The 26,691-nt window shown below is 50.4% G+C and overlaps 1 protein-coding gene across 1 annotated transcript; it reads right to left on the minus strand.

Moving 5' to 3' along the window:
* Nucleotides 1–1,208: 1,208 nt before the first annotated feature.
* Nucleotides 1,209–26,215, minus strand: RPL36 (ribosomal protein L36). The gene is made up of 4 exons (XM_075352435.1): nt 26,111–26,215; nt 12,107–12,200; nt 9,959–10,093; nt 1,209–1,343 (listed from the first exon to the last, which is right to left on the minus strand). Exons 2-4 carry the CDS (start codon nt 12,197–12,199, stop codon nt 1,254–1,256), a joined length of 318 nt encoding a protein of 105 aa, XP_075208550.1. The 5' UTR covers nt 12,200; nt 26,111–26,215; the 3' UTR covers nt 1,209–1,253.
* Between the last annotated feature and the right edge of the window lie 476 nt (nt 26,216–26,691).

A 26,691-nucleotide genomic window follows, 5' to 3' on the forward strand; every position in this document is an offset into this window, starting at 1 on the left:
ATTAATACCAGCACAGCTTTATGACCAATAAATCTTGTCAGACCAACCTGATTTCCTTCTATAACAGTCACTGAATGGTTGGACCAGGGGGAATGCTGTGGATATATTATATACCTTGACTTCAGTAAGGCGTTATATAAAGTATCACATGATATCCTCATTGAAAAAATTATCAAGTATGGAATTGACAAAATCAGTTAGATGGATTCACAACTGGCTTAATGATCGGGCGCAACGAGTAATACTAAATGGCTACACATCAACCTGGAGGAAAGTCAAAAGTGGGGTGCCGCAAAGCTCTGTCCTGGGGCCAGTGCTGTGTATTATCTTTATAAATGATCTGGATAACTGAATTATTGGGAAACTCAAAATCTGCAGATGATACTAAGATAGGAGTAGCCAACACTAGAGAAGAAAAAGCGTATTCAAAAGGATCTAGACACACGAACAATGGGCCGAGGGGAAAAGAATGGTGTTTAACAGGGACAAATGCAAAGTCCTACATCTGGGTAAAAAATGTAATAAGCATAGATAGTATGGGAGGAGAAGAACTATGATCACACCGGGGAAAAGGACTTAGGCACAATAGTGGATCCCAGATTCAACATGAGTTAACAGTGTGGTGCTGCAGCTAAAAAGGCCAACAAAATTCTGGGATGTATCAAGACAAGAATTGAATCTAGATCAAGAGAGGTAATTTTTCCCCTACACTCTGCCCTGGGCAGACCCTTCCTGGAATACTGTACAGTTCTGGGCACCCCAATTCAAGAAAGACATCAATATATTGGAGCAAGTCCAGAGAAGAGCAACCAAGATGGTATGTATGCAAACCATGTCCTATGAAGAACTGCTTAAGGTCAAGGTTAACTGCGTCAGACAGTATTAACGAGCAAAAGAAAAATGTTTTTTTCTCTGACGTAACCTTATGTTGTATAATCTTCGATAAAATATTAAAAAAAACAAAACAGGCAATAAACTTTCAACATCTTACCAATAATTATACTAGGCGATAGATTTATGAAAGGCGTATAAAAAAAAAAAAACCTGCTTATGTCGACCGGTCACAGGTCTCAAACGCACCACAAGAAATTTAAGTTGTACTGTGATCCGCTATGGGCAGTTCCAAATATCTCCCTGTACATATTTTGTCAGATCACAGCGCAGCACACTAATTGGCAAATCCTGCACAACAAAAACACAGATAAAAAGATTTTTTTTGGGAAACATTTTATTTGGGGCAGAACTTTTGCAGCTTAATCTTTCTTGGCGGCAGCCTTTCTCATTGCAGCCAACACATTGCTGAGTTCTTCTCTCTTTCTCTTGGCCCTGATGTGAGTTCCAATCTAAAAAAAACAGACAATAAAATGAAGGTGGCTCAATAGTGCTGCATACCGGTCAGGGAGCCAATGGCTACAATACAGAACTTGTGCATCCACGCGTATTCTCAGTTCTACTAAATCAACATCCTATGGCCAGATGCCACTATCCGTTACCAGTAAAGCAAGGCACATACCGGTAATATTCAGTCCCCTTACACCACATTTTTTTATTTATTTATTTTTTTTTTTAAAAGCATGTGTCCTCTCCCAGCCTGACAAATTCATAACAATTAAAAGCAGTGTAAATTTTAGAGAAAATCTGTTAAAGTGCACAGCTAGTATACATTTTCCTTTTTCATGCCATCAGACCACCAAAGTTTCACTAAATTTATTGAGAGGTGTAAGTCTCTTAAATTATGCAAATGCTCCAGGTAACGTCATATGGAGAAGAACCTCGAGAACCTATCAGCAGGATTTTGCCAAGTTCAGACGTGGCCATATTGGTGCTGTAATACTGATTGGAATGATTCCTGTTGTGAAGGAATCTATTGTAGGTTTCCTGTAGTCATAGTTTGTGTCTTTCCTTGGTGCTCTGTCCCCTCGGTCTGCCTCCTGTGTTTGAATGACGGGTCACTGATCCATCAATGACCTGCTTCTTATTTTAAATATTGAGCTAGGGTACAAATTTTTGTTGTCTCTGGCGCAGTCACATTTACAAGTCATCACGACCTCAATCTGTACATGCGCAGACTTCAGAACGCTGACCGATGACTTGTAGATGAGACCACGCACACTCCACTGCCGTTTTAACCCCTTCATCCCCGGGCGATTTTCCGTTTCTCTGGGTTTTGTTGTCTGTGTAATGTCTCAGGTCAGTACGAGTTCGTAGACACCAAACATGTATAGGTTTCCTTTTATCTAAGGGGTTTAAAAAAAATTCACAAGTTTGTCCCAAAAAAAGAATTGCGCACTTTTTGCGCTATTTTCCGAAACTCTTAGCGTTCTCATTTTTCAGGATCTGGGGCTCAGCGACCACTTATTTTTTGCGTCTCGAGCTGAAGTTTTAAACAGTACAAATTTTTGCGCAGATGCTACGTTCTGATCGCCTGTTATTGCGTTTTGCACAATTATGCGGCGACCAAAAAACGTAATTTGTCATTTGGATTTTTTTGCCGCTATACAGTTTACCGGTCAGATTAATTTTATATTTTAATAGATCGGGCGTTTCTGAATGCGGCGATACCAAATGTGTGTATTTTTTTTAAACCTTTTCATTTTCAATGGGCCGAACGAGCGGTGATTTGAACTTTTTTTTTTAAAGTTTTATTTTACTTGGTCCCCTAGGGCACTATAACAATCAGCAGTCTGATCGCTTTTCCATTTCTCCAGATCACAGCTACATAGCTGAGATCTGGAGAAAAGCTGCTTTAGGGCTCTTTTCCACTTGCGTACTGCTTCTGATGCGGGAGTATCGGAAGCGATATGCTAATGACTCTCTGCTACGGTGTTAGCCGAGGGACATGCGACTGATGTGATCTTGCTATCGCATGACAGCTGCGGAGAAGATGGAGGGAGCACTTTCTCCCATCTCCTCCGCTGTGTCTCTGCATGCACCGCACTGTAGCCGCATAACATGCGAGTGCAGTGCGATTTTACACATGCGTGAGCTGAGACTTGGTGCAAAGAAGGGAATTTTGTTTACTTACCGTAAATTCCTTTTCTTCTAGCTCCAATTGGGAGACCCAGACAATTGGTGTATAGCTATTGCCTCTGGAGGCCACACAAAGTATTACACTTAAAAGTGTAAGGCCCCTCCCCTTCTGGCTATACACCCCCAGTGGGATCACTGGCTCACCAGTTTTAGTGCCAAAGCAAGAAGGAGGAAAGCCAATAACTGGTTTAAAGACCAATTCAATCCGAGGAAACATCGGAGAACTGAACCATACCACATGAACAACATGTGTACCCGAAAAAACAGAAAAACCCCGAGAAAACAGGGCGGGTGCTGGGTCTCCCAATTGGAGCTAGAAGAAAAGGAATTTACGGTAAGTAAACAAAATTCCCTTCTTCTTTGTCGCTCCATTGGGAGACCCAGACAATTGGGATGTCCAAAAGCAATCCCTGGGTGGGTAAAAGAATACCTCATGATAGGGCCGTCAAACGGCCCTCTCCTACAGGTGGCCAACCGCCGCCTGAATGACTTATCTACCTAGGCTGGCGTCTGCCGAAGCGTAGGTATGCATCTGATAATGCTTGGTAAAAGTAAGTAGACTCGACCAGGTGGGTGCCTGACACACCTGCTGAGCCGTAGCCTGGTGCCGTAATGCCCAGGATGCACCCACGGCTCTGGTAGAATGGGCCTTCGGCCTTGAGAGAACCAGAAGCCCAGTAGAACTGTAGGTTTCAAGAATTGGTTCCTCGAGCCCCCGAGCAAGGGTGGATCTGGAAGCTTGCGACTGTTTACGCCGACCAGCGACAAGGACAAAGAGTGCATCCGGGTGGCGCAGGAGCGCCATGCGGGAAGTAGAACCTGAGTGCTCTCACCAGAACCAACAGATGCAAATCTTTCTGAAATTGATGGACTGGACGAGGACACAAAGAAGGTGAGGTGATATCCTGATTGATATGAAAATGGGATACCACCTTAGGGAGAAATTCCGGAACCGGACGCAGAACTACCCTGTCCTGGTGAAGGACCAGGAAGGGAGTTTGTATGAGAGCGTTGCTAGCTCGGAAACTCTCCTAAGAGACGAGACCGTTACTAGAAGGCCACTTCCCGTGAAAAACGGGAAGGGAGACATCATTCAAAGGCTCGAAAGGCGGCATCTGGAGAGCAATTAGAACCTTGTTCAGATCTCAGGGCTCTAACGGCCGCTTGTACGGAGTGCTGAGAAGACAAACTCCCCGTAGGAACGTGCGTACCTGAGGAAGTCGTCGTTTCTGAAAAAATACAGATAGCGCTGAGACTTGTCCCTAAAGGGAACTGAGCGACAACCCATTTTCCTACCTAGATTGCAGGAAGGAAGGAAACATAGACGATGCAACCGGCCAGGGAGAAACACCCTGCGCCGAGCACCGAGATAAGAACATCTTCCACGTCCTGTGGTCAATCTTGGCGGACGTTGGTATGCTAGCCTGTCTCATGGTGGCAACCACGTCCTGAGGTAATCCTGACGACACTAGGTTCCAGGACTCAATGCCACACCATCCGGTTGAGGGCCGTAGAATTCAAATGGAAGAATGGCCCTTGAGACAGCCAGTCTGATTGGTCTGGTAGTGCCCCCGGTTAGCCTACCGTGAGGCACCACAGAACCGAGTACCACAACATCCTCGGCCAATTTGTAGCGACGAGGATGGCGCGGCCGCAGTCGGTCTTGATCTAGCGCAGTACTCTGGGCAACAATGCCAGAGGTGGCACCTAAGGTAGCTGGAACTGCGACCAATGCTGAACTAAGGCGTTTGCCGCCAGAGCTCGATGATTGTGAAACCGTGCCATGAAGCTGGCACATTGTTGTTGTGCCGTGACGCCATTAGATCGACGTCCGGCCTCTGTCAGCGGCGCCAGATCTCCTGAAACCCGTCCGGGTGAGGAGACCATACTCTTTCGGCCACACCTCAGCGACTTAGGAAGTCAGCTTCCTAGTTTCCACACTTGGGATGTGAATTGTGGATATGGTGGATGCCGTGTCTTCCACCCACATCAGAACCTGCCGGACTTCCTGGAAGGCTTGCCGGTTGCGCGTTCTTCCTTGGTGGTTGATGTATGCCACCGCTGTGGAGCTGTCCGACTGAAGTCGGATATGCTTGCTTTCCAGCCGCTGTTGGAAGGATTGTAGGGCAAGATACACTGCTCTGTGTTCAAGAACATTGATCTGAAGAGTGGACTCTTGCCGAGTCCACGTACCCTGAGCGCTGTAGTGGAGAAAAACTGCTCCCCACCCTGATAGACTCGCGTCTGTCGTAACTATCGCCCAGGACGGGGATAGGAAGGACCTTCTTTTTGACCAAGAGGTGAGAAGAAGCCACCACCGTAGAGATTCCTTGGCCGCCTGAGAAAGAACGACGACTCTGTTGAGGGACGTCGACTCCTCGTCCCATTGGCGGAGAATGTCCCATTGTAGTGGACGCAGTAAAACTGCGCGAAAGGAACTGCCTCCATTGCTACCATCTTACGTAGGAAGTGCATGAGGCGTCTCAATGTGTGCGACTGGTTCTTAAAGAAGAGCTTGCAGCCCGTAGTGAATGCTGTTTGTCTAGCGGCAGCTTCACTATCGCTGAGAGAGTAAGAAACTCTATGCCTAGATATGTTATCGATAGGGTCGGGGTCGGATCTGACTTTAAAAAGTTGATGATCCACCCAAAACTCTAGAGAGTCTCCAGCGCAACGTTCGGGCAGTGTTGGCATGTTTCCTAAGAGAGTGCCTTGACAAGTAGATCGTCTAAATACGGGACCACAGAGTGACCCTGAGAGTGCAGGACTGTGACTACTGCTGCCCTGACCTTGGCGAAGACCAGTTGGACTGTCGCTAGCCGGAAGGTAGAGCTACGAACAGAGGGTGTTCGTCTCCTATAACGAAGCGTAGAAACGCTAGTGCTCTGGATCAATCGGCACGTGTGGATAAGCATCCTTGATGCCTAATGATGCTAGGAAATATCCTTGGGACCTTGAGGCGATGACATGGCGGAGGGATTCCATCCGGAACCGCCTGGTGTCCACGAGCTTGCTGAGCATTTTTAGATCCAGAACGGGACGGAACGGCCCGTTGTTATAGGTACCGCAAAGAATTTGGGGTAAAAACCGTGACCTTGTTCCTGAAGAGGAACGGGGGTCATCACTCTTTCTGCCTATAGAGTGCACCCTGTTTGCAGAAGAGCAGCGGCCCGGCCGGGAGGTGGAGAAATTCTGAAGAATCGAGTTGGAGGACGAGAAGTGAGCTCTATCCTGTACCCGTGAGACAGAATGTCTCACACTCAATGGTCATTGACCTATGGCAGCTAAATATCGCCAAGGCGGGAGAGCCTGCTACCGACCGAGGCCGCAAGTCATGAGGAAGCCGCCTTGGAAGCGGGTTTTCAGACTGTCGCTTTTTTGGGCGAGACTGAGCCCGCTAAGAATCTTAGCTCCTCTGATCCTTTTGAGTCCACATTGGACGAGGAAAAATGGGACCTGCCCGAGCCTCGAAAAGGCCGAAAACCCCGACTGCCTCTTGCTCTGTTGGGGTTTGTTGTGTCCGGGCTGAGGAAAGGATGAATCCTTACCCCTGGACTGTTTGATGGTTACATCCAACGCTCACCAAACAGTCGGTCAGCAGAAAAAGGCAACTGGTTAGGCAACCTTTTTTGGAAGCAGAATCTGCCTTCCATTCACTTAACGAGCAGACCAGGCTCTGCTTAAAAACACGGAGTAGCGGAGGCTACCGCCGCACGGTTCGCAGAGTCCAGGACAACCTGAATCGCGTAAGAAACAAATGCAGACATTTGAGAGGTTAAGGATGCCACCTGCGGCACAGATGTACGTGTAACCGTGTCAATCTGTGTAAGACAAGCTGAAATAGCTTGGAGTGCCCCAAGGGAGAGAATGCCGGAGCCAACGGTGCGCCGACAGCCTCATAGATGGCTTTCGACCAGAGATCCATCTGTCTGTCAGTGGCATCTTTGAGTTTGCAGTTCCATCTCCCACTGCAACTATGGATCTAGCTACAAGCCTGGAGATTGGAGGATGCCGCTCGGGACATTGGGTCCAGTCCTTGACCAAGTCAGGGGACAGGGATAACGTGTATCCTAAGCCGTTTGGAGAAGCGCATATCTGGATAAGCGTGGTGTTCCTGGACTGACTCTCTGAAGGCAGAGTGGTCCAGAAAAATACGTGAAGCTGACTCCTCCACTGGAGGAGCTGTGAGAAATAACCCACATTCTATAGATGGACGCTATAAGATTATTTACTATGGCGTCACAATCAGGTGTATCCAGATTGAGAGCGGTCTCAGGATCAGAATCCTGAGCCGCTACTTCCGCCTCATTACACAGCGAGTCCTTCTGTTAGGACCCTGATGAAACCGAGGCCGCTCATAGCGAGCCCACTTAGGCTGTCTGGGACTGACGTCCGTGCAGAGCCGTGACTCTGGGATGCGTGTGACATTCCCGGAGCTGTTAGTTATTCACACTGAGGGGGGCCATGGATCAATGATTCAACAGTGCCCATATTGTGAGAGACATGTCCGGACTGCTAGGCTTCTAGTATCATAGCCATAGTCTCAGAAAAACTGTCAGTAAATAGTGCAGACACCGTCCTCATCCCCTGGCCATTAGTGCATACAATGGGAGTCTATGTACCTGCCGGCCGTATAGCCGTACATGCTGTACCAGCTGTATAGAAAAACATGTGGTTCTGCACCTTTGTTTTACACAGAGAATATGCTGATAACTCCTCCGCATAATCCAGGAGGGTATATACAACGTGCGACCAAACAGTGCAATGTATATAGTACAAGCATATCTATAAGTGCACTTCTGCACTAGTGGGGTTAGCACCACAGGTGTTGCTTAACGCCTGTTACAGCGATTGTGTGACTATCAGAATGCCAGGGTCTTCCACACTTGTCTCTGTATCGTACAGAAACTGACACTAATGGCTGCCGGTGTCCTTGTAGAGAAGGAAGCCGTGGGCGTGCCTGAGAAAGTGCGGGAATCCGGATTCACAGTGCACACAGTGAGAGGGGTGGAGTATGCAAAACATACTCCAGCTCTCAGCTCTGCTCTATGCAGCGTCACGCCCCTACCCTGACTGTCAGGCCTGTGGGCGGTAACGAAGGGAGACTAGGCCCAGAAGCCGGGGACTCGAGTTAACAGCGCGGCCGCCGTAAAAGCGCGGGCCGCGCTGAAGTCCCCGGCGCACCACAAGTGCCAGCCGCGCCGCAGTTCCAGCGGCCGGCGCGACCGATTCATAGAAGTGGCCAGCGTCCCGCCCCTCTCCTGACTGGCAGGTCTGGGGGCGGGAACGAACGGAAGCAGGCCGCAAAAGCCGGGGACTCTAGTTATCAGCGCGGCCGCCGTAAAAGCGCGGGCCGCGCTGAAGTCCCCGGCGCACCACAAGTGCCAGCCGCGCCGCTGCCAGCGGCCGGCGCGACCGATTCCTGGAAGTGGCCAGCGTCCCGCCCCTCTCCTGACTGGCAGGTCTGGGGGCGGGAACGAACGGAAGCAGGCCGCAAAAGCCGGGGACTCTAGTTATCAGCGCGGCCGCCGTAAAAGCGCAGGCCGCGCTGAAGTCCCCGGCGCACTACAAGTGCCAGCCGCGCCGCAGTCCCAGCGGCCGGCGCGACCAATTCCCATAAGTGAGCCTGCTTCAGCAAAGCTGAATGAGGCCATGGCACAGGCGCCGCAGCGCTGATGTCCCCCGGCGCACTACAACACCCAGCATGCTGCGGTGTGAGCGCCAAATGCACGGGGACACAGAGTACCTTGAGGAAGCAGGGCCATGTCCCTGATGTACTCCGCTCCATCCAGCATCTTCTCCAGGGGCTGTAGATGGAGCACGGTCTCAGTGCCTGGAGACCGGTAAATCCCACTTCACCCAGAGCCCTGTAAAAAGGGATGGGGAAGGAATCAGCATGTGGGCTCCTGCCGCCGTACCCGCAATGGGTACCTCAACCTTACAAACACCTCCGACATACAGTGGGGTGAGAAGGGAGCATGCTGGGGACACTATATGTGTCCTCTTTTCTTCCATCCGACATAGTCAGCAGCTGCTGCTGACTAAAAAGTGGAGCTATGCGTGGATGTGTTGCCTCCTTCGCACAAAGCACAAAACTGGTGAGCCAGTGATCCCACTGGGGGTGTATAGCCAGAAGGGGAGGGGCCTTACACTTTTAAGTGTAATACTTTGTGTGGCCTCCAGAGGCAATAGCTATACACCAATTGTCTGGGTCTCCCAATGGAGCGACAAAGAAACGCAGCATGCTGCAATTGTACAGACAGCACGATTCGTGTGGAGAAAAGACAGAACAGAGGAAACTATTATTGATTTAACACTGGTGCGAGTGCAATCCGATTTTTTATCAGATTGAACTCGCCCATGAAAATTGCAGATGGAAAAGAGCCCTTACTCTCACACACGGCAGTCTGCCGGCAGTGAGAGAAAGTGACTCATGATAGCTACAGGAGCCATCACATGACCCTGTACTACCATGACAACCAGCGACTTCCGATGCGCTGGTAAGTTAATACTTGCTGCAGCGCGCTGTTACATCTTGCTGTCAGCGAGATGTAAAGGGTTAATAGGCGCGTGTGGAACACGATTCCACTCGCGCCTTGCAGGTACAGGCGTCACCACCGATGACACTGGACAATGGGCATTGAACATGTTAGCATGCCCCCTGTGCGCGTGCTAACATGCTAAGAGGGCGGACTAGTCAAGGGAAATACACTCTTGGGAGTAGTCCCTGCGCTCATTAGCATCTCATAAAGATCTCTATCCATGCTACTACATGCTGGGACAGTTAGGCAGGGATTATGCAATATGCACCCAGAACTGCTCATGGTTCTGGGTATATATTGCATCTGACAGGTTCTTTATTGAATTCCCTCCATATACCCAATTTTCATATACCTACAAGTCAGATAATGAGGCTCATAGTACATACCCTTTTCTTAATGAACTTAAGAGCTCTTTTATCCTTAGACACTTTCAGCAACTCCATGGCACGTCTCTCATAAGGAGCAAAGCCACAAACTTCACGGATCATGTCACGGACAAATTTGGTGTGCTTTGTCAGACGCTACAAGAAAAACATTACAAAACATGGTATTCATAATCATTCTCAGTAAGATTAAATATTGATAATACAACCTTCTCAAGCATTTGACTTGCATCTACAAAATAGAGCCTCAAGCAGACTTAAAGCACCACTACAGCATTTCTTCCCCTGCCCCCATCTAATACTAACCCTCTGGCGTTTTCAGTTTTTTTTCTGCATCACTCAGGTCCCACGGCGCCACTTGTGATTGTATATTCTGACTGGTCGAAAGTCAGACATTACGTCACAAGCGCTCAATCCAAGTCAGAGAATGAAGCCAGAACGAGGCTCTCAGACTTGTACTGAGTTGTGATCTTCAGCACACCCCATAAAACACTGGAGCAGCCGGACGGTCAAACTGTAGACTGACAGGAAGAGCACCGATGACATGAGGACGCCAGAGGGCAAGTATAAGATAGATGGCAGGGGAATTCCATTTAAGGGGGTACTCTGGGGAGATAAATTCTTCCATGGTCTGTGCCCTCAGACTACACAGAGGAGATGCCCAGTGCAGTTCTATTATCCTTACTAATGATGAGCGAGCGTGCTTGGCACTGCTTGATACTCGATCAAGCATCGGGGTGCTTGGGTACTCACGGGGGGCTCAGATGTGTTGTCTGTGAAACACAAAGCACAGGCTTCAGGCCCCCAGTGAGACGCACTTTCAGTCTCTGAATGGCTCTCACTGGGTGTTAAAACATTTTGGCATGTATTGTGTTTAAAAAAAACCACAACAAAACACCCTTGCGCTGAGCCCTTTTAGAGCGTTTGACATGCTCGCCCTTCACCAATCCTTACAGCACCTGTAATGCAGTGACGCTGCAGCTACCCTCACATCAGGGGCTCTGCTCCCTACTGTTATTAACAGGCAGCCCCTGATAATAGCTGCTTCTGTCCAAGAAAAGGGAGCACAGGCGTGTGCCCTATTCTCTAACTGCAGAGAAGCAGCTATTATCAAGGGTCTGGCTGTTCCTGACAGTACGGAGCAGACCCCCTGATGTGTGGTATAACTCCACAGAGGGGAGGGGAGCAGTGAAAGCAGTTACTATCACACTGAATGACAGGTAAGCATAATACAAACTGCACTGGGCATCTCATCTGTATAGAGGGCACAGACTGTAGAGTAATTATTTAGCTCCACGGAGTACCCCTTTAAAAGCACCACTTCAGCAGAGGAATAAAAACTAAAAATGCTGGAGTTGTGCTGTGAGTGTGGCTGCACTTCAGTACCAGGCGTATTTAGACATTAGTTTAGGTGTACAGATTATGCTGCAATAGGTGGACATTATTCCATACAGTGTGGTAAACTATTTTGGTACTTTTGCTTGTATAGGAAAGGACAGTGACATTTTTTTCCTGTGCAGGGAAATATGGTATCCTGTGTACAAAAACTCAGCAGTTGCCACAATAATTCTCTGCATCCGCTGCGACCACAGGGACCCTTATGCTTGTGAAGACAGCTGAGTTAGGCTATGTGCGCACGTTGCATATTTGCGTGCAGTTACTCTGCGATCTGCACCGTAGCGTAACTGCATGCGTCCTGCGTCCCCAGCATAATCTATTAAGATTGTGCAGGAGACGTGCGCACGTGGCGTATTAGAGCGCAGGGCTTCGGCTGCTGCTTAAAGCGCGCGTTCTAAGAAGTGACATGTCACTTCTTTCCTGCGCTCTGCATGCAGCCCCTGCTCTGTCTATGGGAGGGGCTGCACTCAGAGCGCATTGAATCGGCTTTTTTTTTCATTACGGACTCTTTCTGCAGCAATTTGAAGCGCACGTGTGCTGTGCAAATCGCTGCAGAAATTTCTGCAGGGACAGAACGCTACGTGTGCACATAGCCTTATATTGTTCTGCACAGCATCTGAATAATACAGCTCTTTTGAGAACTGCAAAAATTAAAAAAGGGTCACAGCGGAGAGTGGGGGAGCTATGTTATAATCTGACAAGAAAGCTTTATTGTATTTGTAACAAATCCGTTACTCAACCTTTCATACTCACCCCTCTCCTGCGGGAGTGCCTGACTTTTGCGACATTCTTGGTCACTTTATGGCCTTTGTTAAGGCCCACGGCCATAGGATACCTGATAGCCATTCTGCAAATGAAGAGGAGATTTTTAGTACTCTACATAAGTGATTCTCAACATAGTACATAACACAGGGCACATAGCAGCACCACATATTGATACTATGAACAGTTATAGAAAAAAATACACATTTTATTAAGTTTTTAGAGATGAGTGAACCGATTCACATGAGTCCGGTGCATCGGACAGGTCAGTAGTTTGTGAGCGGTGGACGGGAGGCCTTAGGAGATCCTTACCTCTGAACATTGTTATGATTAGCCAAACTGACAACGTTGTGGGTTGATCAAGCCATATAATAATGGTGACGCACTAATCAAAAAAGCCAGAAATGCATGGAGGCGAGGAGATTCACAGGGCTCCCATTCAGCTGTTAATCCAGAGTCCTATGATTCAACTCTACCATATCTACTTTCAACAGAAACTAAAAGGTTTCACACTAAGGGGTACTTCTCACATCGCGAGATCGCTGCCGAGTCACGGTTTTTGTGACGCAGCAGTGACCTCATTAGCGATCTCGCTTTGTGTGACACTGAGCAGCGATCTGGCCCCTGCTGTGAAATCGCTGTTTGATACACACTGCTCTGGTTAATTTTTTGGATGTTGCTCTCCCGCTGTGAAGCACACATCGCTGTGTTTAACAGCGAGAGAGTAACGATCTGAATGTGCAGGGAGCCGGCGTCTGGCAGCCTGCGGTAAGCTGTAACTAAGGTAAATATCGGGTAACCAAGCAAAGCACTTTGCTTACTTACCCGATATTTACCTTAGTTACTAGCGTACGCCGCTCTCAGGCTGTCAGTGCCGGCTCCCTGCTCACGTAGTCAGAGTACACATCGGGTAAATAAGCAAAGCGGTTTGCTTTTTAATCCTATGTGTACTCTGGCTACGAGTGCAGGGAGCCAGCACTTAGCAGTGCGCGCTGGTAACCAAGGTAAATATCGGGTAACCAAGCCAAGGGCTTTGCTTGGTTACCCGATATTTACCTTAGTTACCAAGCACAGCATCGCTTCCACGCGTCGCTGGGGGCTGGTCACTGGTGAGATCTGCCTGATTGACAGCTCACCAGCGACCATGTAGCAACACACCAGCGAACCTGACCAGGTCAGATCGCTGGTGGGATCGCTGGAGCGTCGCTTAAGTGTGATGGTACCCTAAGAATTTCCAGGATTGTCAATCACCAGTTATTCCAGTCAGTTCTGCAGATGAATGATAACATGGCTCATAGGTTTTATTTCAATTCGCACTACTCCACAACCACAGTGAAAGTAGAAGGGAAGTAGGGCCTAGAGAAATCCACTCAAATGCCATTAAATAGGAAATGGGTAACCTCATCGATCCCTTGCAGCAATTACATTTCATCACTTACATGTAACTGCTGAGGTGACCACTGCAGACAGTGATCTACTGAAGCCATAGGTGAGAATATTAAGGTGATTGAAGCCTCCGTAATTCACATTTGATCGGTTTAGGCAGGACCAAGCATTTGACTAGAGATGGGCAAACATTAAAATACTCATCACCCTTTGCCAAAGTTGTTTCTAAAAGCTACATTAGTAAAGAAGGGAATTTTGTTTACTTACCGTAAATTCCTTTTCTTCTAGCTCCAATTGGGAGACCCAGACAATTGGGTGTATAGCTATTGCCTCTGGAGGCCACACAAAGTATTACACTTAAAAGTGTAAGGCCCCTCCCCTTCTGGCTATACACCCCCAGTGGGATCACTGGCTCACCAGTTTTAGTGCCAAAGCAAGAAGGAGGAAAGCCAATAACTGGTTTAAAGACCAATTTAATCCGAGGAAACATCGGAGAACTGAACCATACCACATGAACAACATGTGTACCCGAAAAAACAGAAAAACCCAGAGAAAACAGGGCGGGTGCTGGGTCTCCCAATTGGAGCTAGAAGAAAAGGAATTTACGGTAAGTAAACAAAATTCCCTTCTTCTTTTTCGCTCCTAATTGGGAGACCCAGACAATTGGGACGTCCAAAAGCAGTCCCTGGGTGGGTAAAAGAATACCTCGTGATAGGGCCGTCAAACAGCCCTTTCCTACAGGTGGGCAATTGCCGCCTGAAGGACTTATCTACCTAGGCTGGCGTCTGCCGAAGCGTAGGTATGCACCTGAAAATGCTTGGTAAAAGTATGCAGACCCAATCAGGTAGGTGCCTGACACACCTGCTGAGCCGTAGCCTGGTGCCGTAATGTCCAGGATGCACCCACGGCTCTGATAGAATGGGCCTTCGGCCTTGAGAGAACCAGAAGCCCAGTAGAACTGTAGGTTTCAAGAATTGGTTCCTCGATCCCCCGAGCAAGGGTGGATTTGGAAGCTTGCGACTGTTTACGCCGACCAGCGACAAGGACAAAGAGTGCATCCGGGTGGCGCAGGAGCGCCATGCGGGAAGTAGAACCTGAGTGCTCTCACCAGAACCAACAGATGCAAATCTTTCTGAAATTGGTGGACTGGACGAGGACACAAAGAAGGTGAGGTGATATCCTGATTGATATGAAAGTGGGATACCACCTTAGGGAGAAATTCCGGAACCGGACGCAGAACTACCCTGTCCTGGTGAAGGACCAGGAAGGGAGTTTGTATGAGAGCGTTGCTAGCTCGGACACTGTCCTAAGAGACGAGACCGTTACTAGAAGGCCACTTCCCGTGAAAAGCGGGAAGGGAGACATCTTTCAAAGGCTCGAAAGGCGGCATCTGGAGAGCAATTAGAACCTTGTTCAGATCTCAGGGCTCTAACGGCCGCTTGTACGGAGTGCTGAGAAGACAAACTCCCCGTAGGAACGTGCGTACCTGAGGAAGTCGTCGTTTCTGAAAAATACAGATAGCGCTGAGACTTGTCCCTAAAGGGAACTGAGCGACAACCCATTTTCCTACCTAGATTGCAGGAAGGAAGGAAACATAGACGATGCAACCGGCCAGGGAGAAACACCCTGCGCCGAGCACCGAGATAAGAATATCTTCCACGTCCTGTTCAAATGGAAGAATGGCCCTTGAGACAGCCAGTCTGATTGGTCTGGTAGTGCCCCCGGTTAGCCTACCGTGAGGCACCACAGAACCGAGTACCACAACATCCTCGGCCAATCTGTAGCGACGAGGATGGCGCGGCCGCAGTCGGTCTTGATCTAGCGCAGTACTCTGGGCAACAATGCCAGAGGTGGCACCTAAGGTAGCTGGAACTGCGACCAATGCTGAACTAAGGCGTTTGCCGCCAGAGCTCGATGATTGTGAAACCGTGCCATGAAGCTGGCACATTGTTGTTGTGCCGTGACGCCATTAGATCGACGTCCGGCCTCTGTCAGCGGCGCCAGATCTCCTGAAACCCGTCCGGGTGAGGAGACCATCCTCTTTCGGCCACACCTCAGCGACTTAGGAAGACAGCTTCCTAGTTTCTACACTTGGGATGTGAATTGTGGATATGGTGGATGCCGTGTCTTCCACCCACATCAGAACCTGCCGGACTTCATGGAAGGCTTGCCGGTTGCGCGTTCTTCCTTGGTGGTTGATGTATGCCACCGCTGTGGAGCTGTCCGACTGAAGTCGGATATGCTTGCTTTCCAGCCGCTGTTGGAAGGTTTGTAGGGCAAGATACACTGCTCTGTGTTCAAGAACATTGATCTGAAGGGTGGACTCTTGCTGAGTCCACGTACCCTGAGCGCTGTAGTGGAGAGAAACTGCTCCCCACCCTGATAGACTCGCGTCTGTCGTAACTATCGCCCAGGATGGGGATAGGAAGGACCTTCTTTTTTAACCAAGAGGTGGGAAGAAGCCACCACCGTAGAGATTCCTTGGCCGCCTGAGAAAGAACGACGACTCTGTTGAGGGACGTCGACTCCTCGTCCCATTGGCGGAGAATGTCCCATTGTAGTGGACGCAGTAAAACTGCGCGAAAGGAACTGCCTCCATTGCTACCATCTTACGTAGGAAGTGCATGAGGCGTCTCAATGTGTGCGACTGGTTCTTAAAGAAGAGCTTGCAGCCCGTAGTGAATGCTGTTTGTCTAGCGGAAGCTTCACTATCGCTGAGAGAGTAAGAAACTCTATGCCTAGATATGTTATCGATAGGGTCGGGGTCGGATCTGACTTTGAAAAGTTGATGATCCACCCAAAACTTTAGAGAGTCTCCAGCGCAACGTTCGGGCAGTGTTGGCATGTTTCCTAAGAGAGTGCCTTGACAAGTAGATCGTCTAAATACGGGATCACAGAGTGACTCTGAGAGTGCAGGACTGTGACTACTGCTGCCCTGACCTTGGCGAAGACCAGTGGGACTGTCGCTCGCCGGAAGGTAGAGCTACGAACAGAAGGTGTTCGTCTCCTATAACGAAGCGTAGACACGCTAGTGCTCTGGATCAATCGGCACGTGTGGATAAGCATCCTTGATGCCTAATGATGCTAGGAAATATCCTTGGGACCTTGAGGCGGAGTGATTCCATCCGGAACCGCCTGGTGTCCACGAGCTTGCTGAGCATTTTTAGATCCAGAACGGGATGGAACGGCCCGTTGTTCTAGGTACCGCAAGGAATTTGGGGTAAAAACCGTGACCTTGTTCCTGAAGAGGAACGGGGGTCATCACTCTTTCTGCCTATAGAGTGCACCCTGTTTGCAGAAGAGCAGCGGCTCGGCCGGGAGGTGAGAAATTCTGAAGAATCGAGTTGGAGGACGAGAAGTGAGCTCTATCCTGTACCCGTGAGCCAGAATGTCTCACACTCAATGGTCATTGACCTATGGCAGCTAAATATCGCCAAGGCGGGAGAGCCTGCTACCGACCGAGGCCGCAAGTCATGAGGAAGCCGCCTTGGAAGCGGGTTTCCAGACTGTCGATTTTTTTTTTTTTGGGCGTGACTGAGCCCGCTAAGAATCTGAGCTCCTCTGATCCTTTTGAGTCCACATTGGACGAGGAAAAATGGGACCTGCCCGAGCCTCGAAAAGGCCGAAAACCCCCACTGCCTCTTGCTCTGTTGGGGTTTGTTGTGTCCGGGCTGAGGAAAGGATGAATCCTTACCCCTGGACTGTTTAATGGTTACATTCACCAAACAGTCGGTCAGCAGAAAAAGGCAACTGGTAGGCAACCTTTTTTGGAAGCAGAATCTGCCTTCCATTCACTTAACGAGCAGACCAGGCTCTGCTTAAAAACACGGAGTAGCGGAGGCTACCGCCGCACGGTTCGCAGAGTCCAGGACAATCTGAATCGCGTAAGAAGCAAATGCAGACATTTGAGAGGTTAAGGATGCCACCTGCGGCACAGATGTACGTGTAACCGTGTCAATCTGTGTAAGACAAGCTGAAATAGCTTGGAGTGTCCCAAGGGAGAGAATGCCGGAGCCAACAGCAGTTCCATCTCCCACTGCAACTATGGATCTAGCTACAAGCCTGGAGATTGGAGGATGCCGCTTGAGACACTGGGTCCAGTCCCTGACCAAGTCAGGGGACAGGGATAACGTGTATCCTAAGCCGTTTGGAGAAGCGCATATCTGGATAAGCGTGGTGTTCCTGGACTGCCTCTCTGAAGGCAGAGTGGTCCAGAAAAATACGTGAAGCTGACTCCTCCACTGGAGGAGCTGTGAGAAATAACCCACATTCTATAGATGGACGCTATAAGATTATTTACTATGGCGTCACGATCAGGTGTATCCAGATTGAGAGCGGTCTCAGGATCAGAATCCTGAGCCGCTACTTCCGCCTCATTACACAGCGAGTCCTTCTGCTAGGACCCTGATGAAACCGAGGCCGCTCATAGTGAGCCCGCTTAGGCTGTCTGGGACTGACGTCCGTGCAGAGCCGTGACTCTGGGATGCGTGTGACATTCCCGGAGCTGTTAGTTGTTCACACTGAGGGGGGCCATGGATCAATGATTCAACAGTGCCCATATTGTGAGAGACATGTCCGGACTGCTAGGCTTCTAGTATCATAGCCATAGTCTCAGAAAAACTGTCAGTAAATACTGCAGACACCGTCCTCATCCCCTGGCCATTAGTGCATACAATGGGAGTCTATGTAACCTGCCGGCCGTATAGCCGTACATGCTGTACCAGCTGTATAGAAAAACATGTGGTTCTGCACCTTTGTTTTACACAGAGAATATGCTGATAACTCCTCCGCATAATCCAGGAGGGTATATACAACGTGCGACCAAACAGTGCAATGTATATAGTACAAGCATATCTATAAGTGCACTTCTGCACTAGTGGGGTTAGCACCACAGGTGCTGCTTAACGCCTAATGCAGCGATTGTGTGACTATCAGAATGCCAGGGTCTTCCACACTTGTCTCTGTTCGTACAGAAACTGACACTAATGGCTGCCGGCGTCCTTGTAGAGAAGGAAGCCGTGGGCGTGCCTGAGAAAGTGCGGGAATCCGGATTCACAGTGCACACAGTGAGAGGGGTGGAGTATGCAAAACATACTCCAGCTCTCAGCGCTGCTGTGCTATGCAGCGTCACGCCCCTACCCTGACTGTCAGGGCTGTGGGCGGTAACGAAGGGAGACTAGGCCCAGAAGCCGGGGACTCGAGTTAACAGCGCGGCCGCCGTAAAAGCGCGGGCCGCGCTGAAGTCCCCGGCGCACCACAAGTGCCAGCCGCGCCGCAGTCCCAGCGGCCGGCGCGACCGATTCCTAGAAGTGGCCAGCGTCCCGCCCCTCTCCTGACTGGCAGGTCTGGGGGCGGGAACGAACGGAAGCAGGCCGCAAAAGCCGGGGACTCTAGTTATCAGCGCGGCCGCCGTAAAAGCGCGGGCCGCGCTGAAGTCCCCGGCGCACCACAAGTGCCAGCCGCGCCGCAGTCCCAGCGGCCGGCGCGACCGATGCCTAGAAGTGGCCAGCGTCCCGCCCCTCTCCTGACTGGCAGGTCTGGGGGCGGGAACGAACGGAAGCAGGCCGCAAAAGCCGGGGACTCTAGTTATCAGTGCGGCCGCCGTAAAAGCGCAGGCCGCGCTGAAGTCCCCGGCGCACTACAAGTGCCAGCCGCGCCGCAGTCCCAGCGGCCGGCGCGACCAATTCCCATAAGTGAGCCTGCTTCAGCGAAGCTGAATGAGGCCATGGCACAGGCGCCGCAGCGCTGATGTCCCCCGGCGCACTACAACACCCAGCATGCTGCGGTGTGAGCGCCAAATGCACGGGGACACAGAGTACCTTGAGGAAGCAGGGCCATGTCCCTGATGTACTCCGCTCCATCCAGCATCTTCTCCAGGGGCTGTAGATGGAGCACGGTCTCAGTGCCTGGAGACCGGTAAATCCCACTTCACCCAGAGCCCTGTAAAAAGGGATGGGGAAGGAATCAGCATGTGGGCTCCTGCCGCCGTACCCGCAATGGGTACCTCAACCTTACAAACACCTCCGACATACAGTGGGGTGAGAAGGGAGCATGCTGGGGACACTATATGTGTCCTCTTTTCTTCCATCCGACATAGTCAGCAGCTGCTGCTGACTAAAAAGTGGAGCTATGCGTGGATGTGTTGCCTCCTTCGCACAAAGCACAAAACTGGTGAGCCAGTGATCCCACTGGGGGTGTATAGCCAGAAGGGGAGGGGCCTTACACTTTTAAGTGTAATACTTTGTGTGGCCTCCAGAGGCAATAGCTATACACCCAATTGTCTGGGTCTCCCAATTAGGAGCGAAAAAGAAAATACATTTCTCCTTCCTCACCCTCCATGGGTCCAGCACAGTCTCCATCACTGCTCTTGATGTCTGTAGTCAACAGCACTGCAGACCGTGATCAGAGCTGCTGCACTCTGTTATTGGCTGCAGTACTGTCACTCCACCAGTGCAGCAGCCAGTAAGCAGATTAGCAGACCCGCTGAGCTCAGTTAGGCCGGGGCCACACGGGGATTACTGCGATCCCCTCGCATGACACTCTGCTCACGCTGGCAGTAATAATAATTTTATTAATTTATATAGCGCTATTAATTCCACAGCACTTTACATACAGCAGAGCCGAGTGTCATGCTCTTGTCCCTGCAAATGAGGTCCGACTGTGCGAGCGGACCTCAGCTGCGGGGGTGGGCTGTCACTGAAGAGGGGAGGCCTGGCTCTGCGGAGGGCCGGGCCGGCACAGAGGAGGGAAGGGAGGGATTTATCTCCCTCTCTCCTCCGTAGCAGGCTATTGCCATTCTTGCTCTGCACTCATGGTACACCGGTGTACCGCAAGTGCAGTGCTATTTTCTCTCGCCCCATAGACTTGAATGGGTGCGAAAGAGTCTCGCATTGCACTCAGCATGCTGCGATTGTTTTCTCTGTCAGATTATGGCTGAGAAAATAATCGTTCATGTGCGCTGCTGACACAGGCCAATATTGGTCCGAGTGGAATGTGATGTTTTATCGCACTCCACTCGCAGTTTTTCTCGCCGTGTGGCTTAAAACGTAATTGCACTGGATGCGCTTTTGCTGCAAAAAAAACACCATTCAGGACGCAGGTTAGAAAAAACAGTGTGAAAGCAGCCTTACTGGCTGCAGTGCCGTGACTACACCAGTGCAGCAGCCAGTGAGCAAATTAGCAGAGCCACTGAGCTTAGTTACTGGCTGCTGTGCCATGGATCCCAGCACTGCAGCCAGTGAGCAAAGCCTGAGGTCAGTTACTGGCTGCAGTGCCATGACTCCAGCACTGCAGCCAATGTGCAGATTAGCTGAGCTCCATTATTTGAAACAGTGCAGTGAGTCCAGCGAGTGTGCAGATTAGCAGAGCCACTGAGCTCAGTTACTGGCCGCAGTGCCATGACTCCAGCCAGTGTGCAGATTAGCAGTGCCATGACTCCAGCCAGTGGGCAGATTAGCAGTGCCATGACTCCAGCCAGTGGGCAGATTAGCAGTGCCATGACTCCAGCCAGTGGGCAGATTAGCAGTGCCATGACTCCAGCCAGTGGGCAGATTAGCAGTGCCATGACTCCAGCCAGTGGGCAGATTAGCAGTGCCATGACTCCAGCCAGTGGGCAGATTAGCAGTGCCATGACTCCAGCCAGTGGGCAGATTAGCAGTGCCAAACTCCAGCCAGTGGGCAGATTAGCAGTGCCAAACTCCAGCCAGTGGGCAGATTAGCAGTGCCAAACTCCAGCCAGTGGGCAGATTAGCAGTGCCATGACTCCAGCCAGTGGGCAGATTAGCAGTGCCATGACTCCAGCCAGTGGGCAGATTAGCAGTGCCATGACTCCAGCCAGTGTGCAGATTAGCAGTGCCGCTGAGCTCAGTTAGTGGCCGCAGTGCAATGACAGAAATATACCAGAAATGTCCCAGAAGTGACCAGAAGGTGAACTCTACTTCTTTAACTGTGTCTTTCACTTGCATTTTGCTCCTTCCCCCTTATTCCCACTTGAAAACCCAATTCACACCATGTTCACTTACGCCCTCACAGTCTTTGCTCCACTCCTCCTCACTCTCCTTCGCTATCCCCAAACCCCAGCACTCTCCAAACAAATATTCATCTCCCCTTCCCTCTTACCTCCCCACCTGTCCTCATCTGCTGACCTGCTCCTAAACCACAGATCGCTTCTAGTATCGCGCAGACTAGGCCGTCCACTCTCCTTCTCCCACCTGCTCTCCCTTTCTCTACTTCTCCTCACTGCTGGTGACATATCTCCCAATCCTGGACCCCCACAGATGGGACACTCCTCTTTATCACCCCCCTACCGCTCCCCATCTAGTAGTAACTACCGCAACCTCTCCAACATAAAATCCATTCCCCTCTCTGCCACTCCGCAGCCCCCTCTCTCTGGAGCGCTCTGGAATGCCCGTTCCATCTGTAATAAACTGCACTTCATTCACGACCTCTTTATCTCTAGCAATCTATCCTTTCTGGCCCTCACCGAAACATGGCTGACACCATCCAACACTGCCTCCCCTGCTGCGCTGTGCTACGGCGGCCTCCACTTCACCCACACCCCTCGCCCTGGCAATAGACAGGGTGGAGGAGTGGGCCTCCTCCTTTCTAACAACTGCAGCTTCACCCCAATGCCACCTCTACCCTCCCTTGTCCTGCCTTCCTTTGAAGTGCACTCTGTCCGCATCTACTCTCCCTCCAACCTCCAAGTGGCCGTCATATACAGACCCCCGGGCCCAACCACTGCCTTTATCGACCAGTTCTCCGCCTGGCTTCTACACTTTCTCTCTGCTGACATCCCCACTATCATCATGGGTGACTTCAACATCCCCACTGACACCCGCCAGTCAGCGGCCTCCAAACTCCTCTCCCTCGCCTCATCTTTTGGTCTAACTCAGTTGTCCGCCTCTGCCACCCACAAAGATGGCCACACACTAGACCTTATCTTCACCCGTCTCTGCTCTCTATCTAACCTCACTACCTCCCCTCTCCTTATCTGACCACCATCTGCTGACCTTTTCAGCCCTGTCCTCCTCACCTGCCCCCCCTGTCCAGCACATATCACACCCCCGCAGAAACCTTGCACACATCAACATACACACCCTTTCTGACTCTATCCTACCGCTGTCCTCCATATCTTCACTCCACGACACAAACAGTGCCACCATTTTCTACAACGCCACTCTCACATCAGCTATTGATTCAGTCGCTCCTCTTGTGAACGGCAGAGCAAGACGAATCAATAGACAACCCTGGCACAACAGCCTCACTAAAAAACTACGGCAAGTGTCTAGAGCCGCAGAGCGGCGCTGGAAGAAAACGCACTCCCAGGAAGACTTCACCACATTCAAAAATGCAATTCACACATTTCGCTTGGCCCTTACCTCGGCTAAACAGAATTACTTCAAAAACCTCATATCCTCTTTAACACACAACCCCAAACAGCTATTTAACACTTTTACCTCCCTCCTTCGCCCACCGCTGCCCCCTCCAACCTCCCTCATCTCCGCAGAAGAATTTGCCACATATTTCAAAGAAAAGATCGACCAAACCAGACAAGTCTTTTCTGCTGAACCACCACAACCCCTTTATATAACAGACCACTGCCCCTCCCCCATAAACTTCCTCCCCACTATCACCGAAGGAGAGCTTGCACATCTTCTCTCAAAAGCGCACCTCACTACATGCGCACTTGACCCCATCCCATCCCACCTCCTCCCCAACCTCACCACTATCCTTATTCCCGCCTTATCCCATCTCTTCAACCTATCTCTAACAACTGGTACCTTCCCTTCTGCCTTTAAGCATGCAACAGTCACACCTATCCTAAAGAAACCTTCCCTCGACCCAACCTCTACTACCAGCTATCGACCCATATCGCTACTCCCACTTGCCTCAAAACTCCTGGAACAGCATGTCCATGCTGAACTTTCCTCCCACCTCTCCTCTAACTCTCTCTTTGACAACCTACAGTCCGGCTTCCGTCCACATCATTCCACTGAAACTGCCCTGACTAAAATCACAAATGACTTACTTACCGCCAAAGCTAACAACCACTTCTCTGTACTCCTACTTCTAGACCTATCCTCAGCCTTTGACACTGTTGACCACTCCCTGCTACTACAGATCCTCTCTTCCCTTGGTGTCAGAGACCTCGCTCTCTCTTGGATCTCTTCATACCTCTCCAACCGCACTTTTAGTGTCTCCCATTCCCACACAACCTCTTCATCCCGTTCTCTCTCTGTTGGTGTCCCTCAAGGCTCTGTCCTGGGACCCTTACTTTTTTCTATCTATACATTTGGCCTGGGACAACTCATAAAGTCCCATGGCTTCCAGTACCACCTATATGCTGATGACACTCAGATCTACCTCTCTGGTCCAGATGTCACATCTCTGCTGTCCAGAATCCCAGAGTGCCTATCTGCTATATCTTCCTTTTCCTCTCGCTTCCTAAAGCTTAATGTGGCCAAAACTGAACTGATCATCTTTCCTCCATCTCCCCTGCACTCTCCACATGATCTATCCATTACAATTAATAACATCACGCTCTCCCCAGCACCCAAAGTTCGGTGCCTCGGAGTGACCTTTGACTCTGCCCTGTCCTTCATACCGCACATCCAATCCCTCACCACCTCCTGCCGTTTTCAACTCAAAAATATCTCCAGAATCCGCCCTTTTCTCAATCCCCAATCTACAAAAATTCTAGTGCACGCCCTCATAATCTCCCGCATCGACTACTGCAACATCCTCCTCTGTGGTCTCCCTGCTAACACACTCGCCCCTCTCCAGTCCATCCTTAACTCTGCTGCCCGACTGATCCACCTCTCTCCTCAATACCACCCCGCTTCTCCTCTAATAATAATAATAATAATAATAATAATCTTTATTTCTATAGCGCCAACATATTCCGTAGCGCTTTACAATTCAGGAGGATCATATACAAACAAGTAACAGTTATAGAAATACAATATTTAGAGGGGAAAAAAATACAACCCTGCTCGTGAGAGCTTACAATCTACAATGAGATGGGGGGAGAGGCAAGGTTCAAGTGCTTATTTACAATGACAATCCAACCATCTCACGGAAATGGGGCTGGATAATGGTTTCCTGGACCAGTGGGCCCGAGCCTTGAGATGCCTTTGGGTGCCATGGAGTTTGATGTGGAGCTATGTTGTGAGAGGTTGTAGAGGGACTATGTGAATCGAATCTGATTAGGGAGTGTGATAGGCCGCCCTAAAAAGATGCGTCTTTAGGGTGCGTCTGAAGCTGAGTAAGTTGTGATTTGTCCTAACTTCTTGGGGTAGAGCGTTCCAGAGGGTTGGTGCAGCTCGGAAGAAGTCTTGGATCCGGGAGTGGGAGGTTCGAATTAGTGTGGATGTTAGTCGAAAGTCGCTTGCAGAGCGTAGAGAACGGGTGGGGTGCAAGTCCCTCCACTGGCTCCCAATCTTCCACCGTATCCAATTCAAATTACTAACACTGACCTACAAAGCTATCCATAATCTGTCTCCTCCATATATCTCTGAACTAATCTCTCGCTACACTCCAAAACGTAACCTCCGGTCCTCCCAAGATCTCCTTCTATCCTCCTCTCTCATTCGCTCCTCATGCAACCGACTCCAAGACTTCTCCCGAGCATCCCCAGTCTCCTGGAACTCACTGCCTCAACACGTCAGACTATCTACTACACTCGCAAGCTTCAAACGGAACCTAAAGACTCATCTGTTCAGAAATGCCTATAACCTTCAATGACCTCACTGCTTCACCCCCGTGCGGAGCTGCCGCCCCACCCCCGTGCGGAGCTGCCGCCCCACCCCCGTGCGGAGCTGCCGCCCCACCACCGTGCGGAGCTGCCGCCCCACCACCGTGCGGAGCTGCCGCCCCACCACCGTGCGGAGCTGCCGCCCCACCACCGTGCGGAGCTGCCGCCCCACCACCGTGCGGAGCTGCCGCACCACCTACACCCCACCTACTGTCTCCTCCCCAAAATCCTTTAGGATGTAAGCCCGCAAGGGCAGGGCCCTCTTCCCCCTGTGCTAGTCTGTCTATTGTAACGTGTACATGTATTCTGTATGTAACCCCCTCATGTACAGCACCATGGAATCAATGGTGCTCTATAAATAAACAATAATAATAATAATAATGACTCCAGCACTACTGACAGACACAGAGCAGCGGCAGACACTTAGGACCTGTGGAGGGCGAGGAAAGGACATTTTTCACTAGTGGAGCTTTTAGTAAAAACATTTGCCAAAAGGAGATAACGCTTTAAATACGACTGTACAAAAACCAAGTATGAAACATCTGCTCACAGAGGAGCACACGCCACACACAGTATGCAGACATGGCGGGGGCACAGGGGAGATGCACAGCCGTACATAACGGGGCACAGGACTGTCGTGTGTGACCACAAGAGCTGCCGGTACACGAGAGCCGGCACTGTGCTTCTCCCCCCGGGCGGACAATGTAGCGCCCTACACACGTACTACTCCGGGAGATAACCACACAGCCAGGCCCCGGGGAAGCGCCCTACAAGACCACATGGAAAACCCGCCGCTCACGGCAAGGATGGCAGAGATATTACACGGATCTTACCCTCCCCTTCCAGAAACGTACCTGTGAAGTCTGATGGCGGACACACCGGAAGGAAGGAGCGGAACCGGAAGTGCTTTATTTAATACGTCGGCTCAGTCCTCCAGAGCCTGTGTGTGCGTGGCAAGAGTGACGCCGCTCTATCCCAGCGATCGTGTCTACGTCATCATCGCGCGCCGCGTGCAGCGCATTGTCCTCGCGTGCACTGCTCGGACTGACCGCAGACCCACCTCAGACGCCAGATGGCGCTGTCCAGTCTTGGCTCACATTGTTTAGTATATCTATTGCTCTTCCATAGCCAAATGCGGGAATAGATGTCAAAATGGGAAGTAGAATCCCGCGTGAGTGCCATATTGCTCCACGTGTCACCCTGCTGCCAATTCCGTCAGTGAGGGGCTTTCCTGGCCTAATATATCTATAGTCTATTGATAAGATAGGCCATTCATTTGGTAGCCAGCGCATTGTAAGCACTGAAGAGGCCGCAGCTCGTGCCCAATGCCTTTTGGAGCAGATGTATAGGCCTGTACTGTTTAGCTGTAGCTCACAGTTTCCAGCTTTTAGAGGGCCTGTAGCACCAGCTGTTGCTCTCTGTCAGCATATGCCCA

Source organism: Anomaloglossus baeobatrachus, chromosome 1 (genome assembly GCF_048569485.1).
Source record: "Anomaloglossus baeobatrachus isolate aAnoBae1 chromosome 1, aAnoBae1.hap1, whole genome shotgun sequence".
Taxonomy (NCBI): domain Eukaryota; kingdom Metazoa; phylum Chordata; class Amphibia; order Anura; family Aromobatidae; genus Anomaloglossus; species Anomaloglossus baeobatrachus.

Excerpts from the sequence above, each read along its gene's own strand:
- RPL36 (XM_075352435.1), bottom strand. The coding sequence starts at position 12,199 with ATGGCTATCAGGTATCCTATGGCCGTGGGCCTTAACAAAGGCCATAAA. Across the intron at positions 10,094-12,106 it reads GGCACTCCCGCAGGAGAGGG|CGTCTGACAAAGCACACCAA; the intron begins GTGAGTATGAAA and ends TTTTTCTTGTAG. Across the intron at positions 1,344-9,958 it reads TTAAGTTCATTAAGAAAAGG|ATTGGAACTCACATCAGGGC; the intron begins GTATGTACTATG and ends TGTTTTTTTTAG.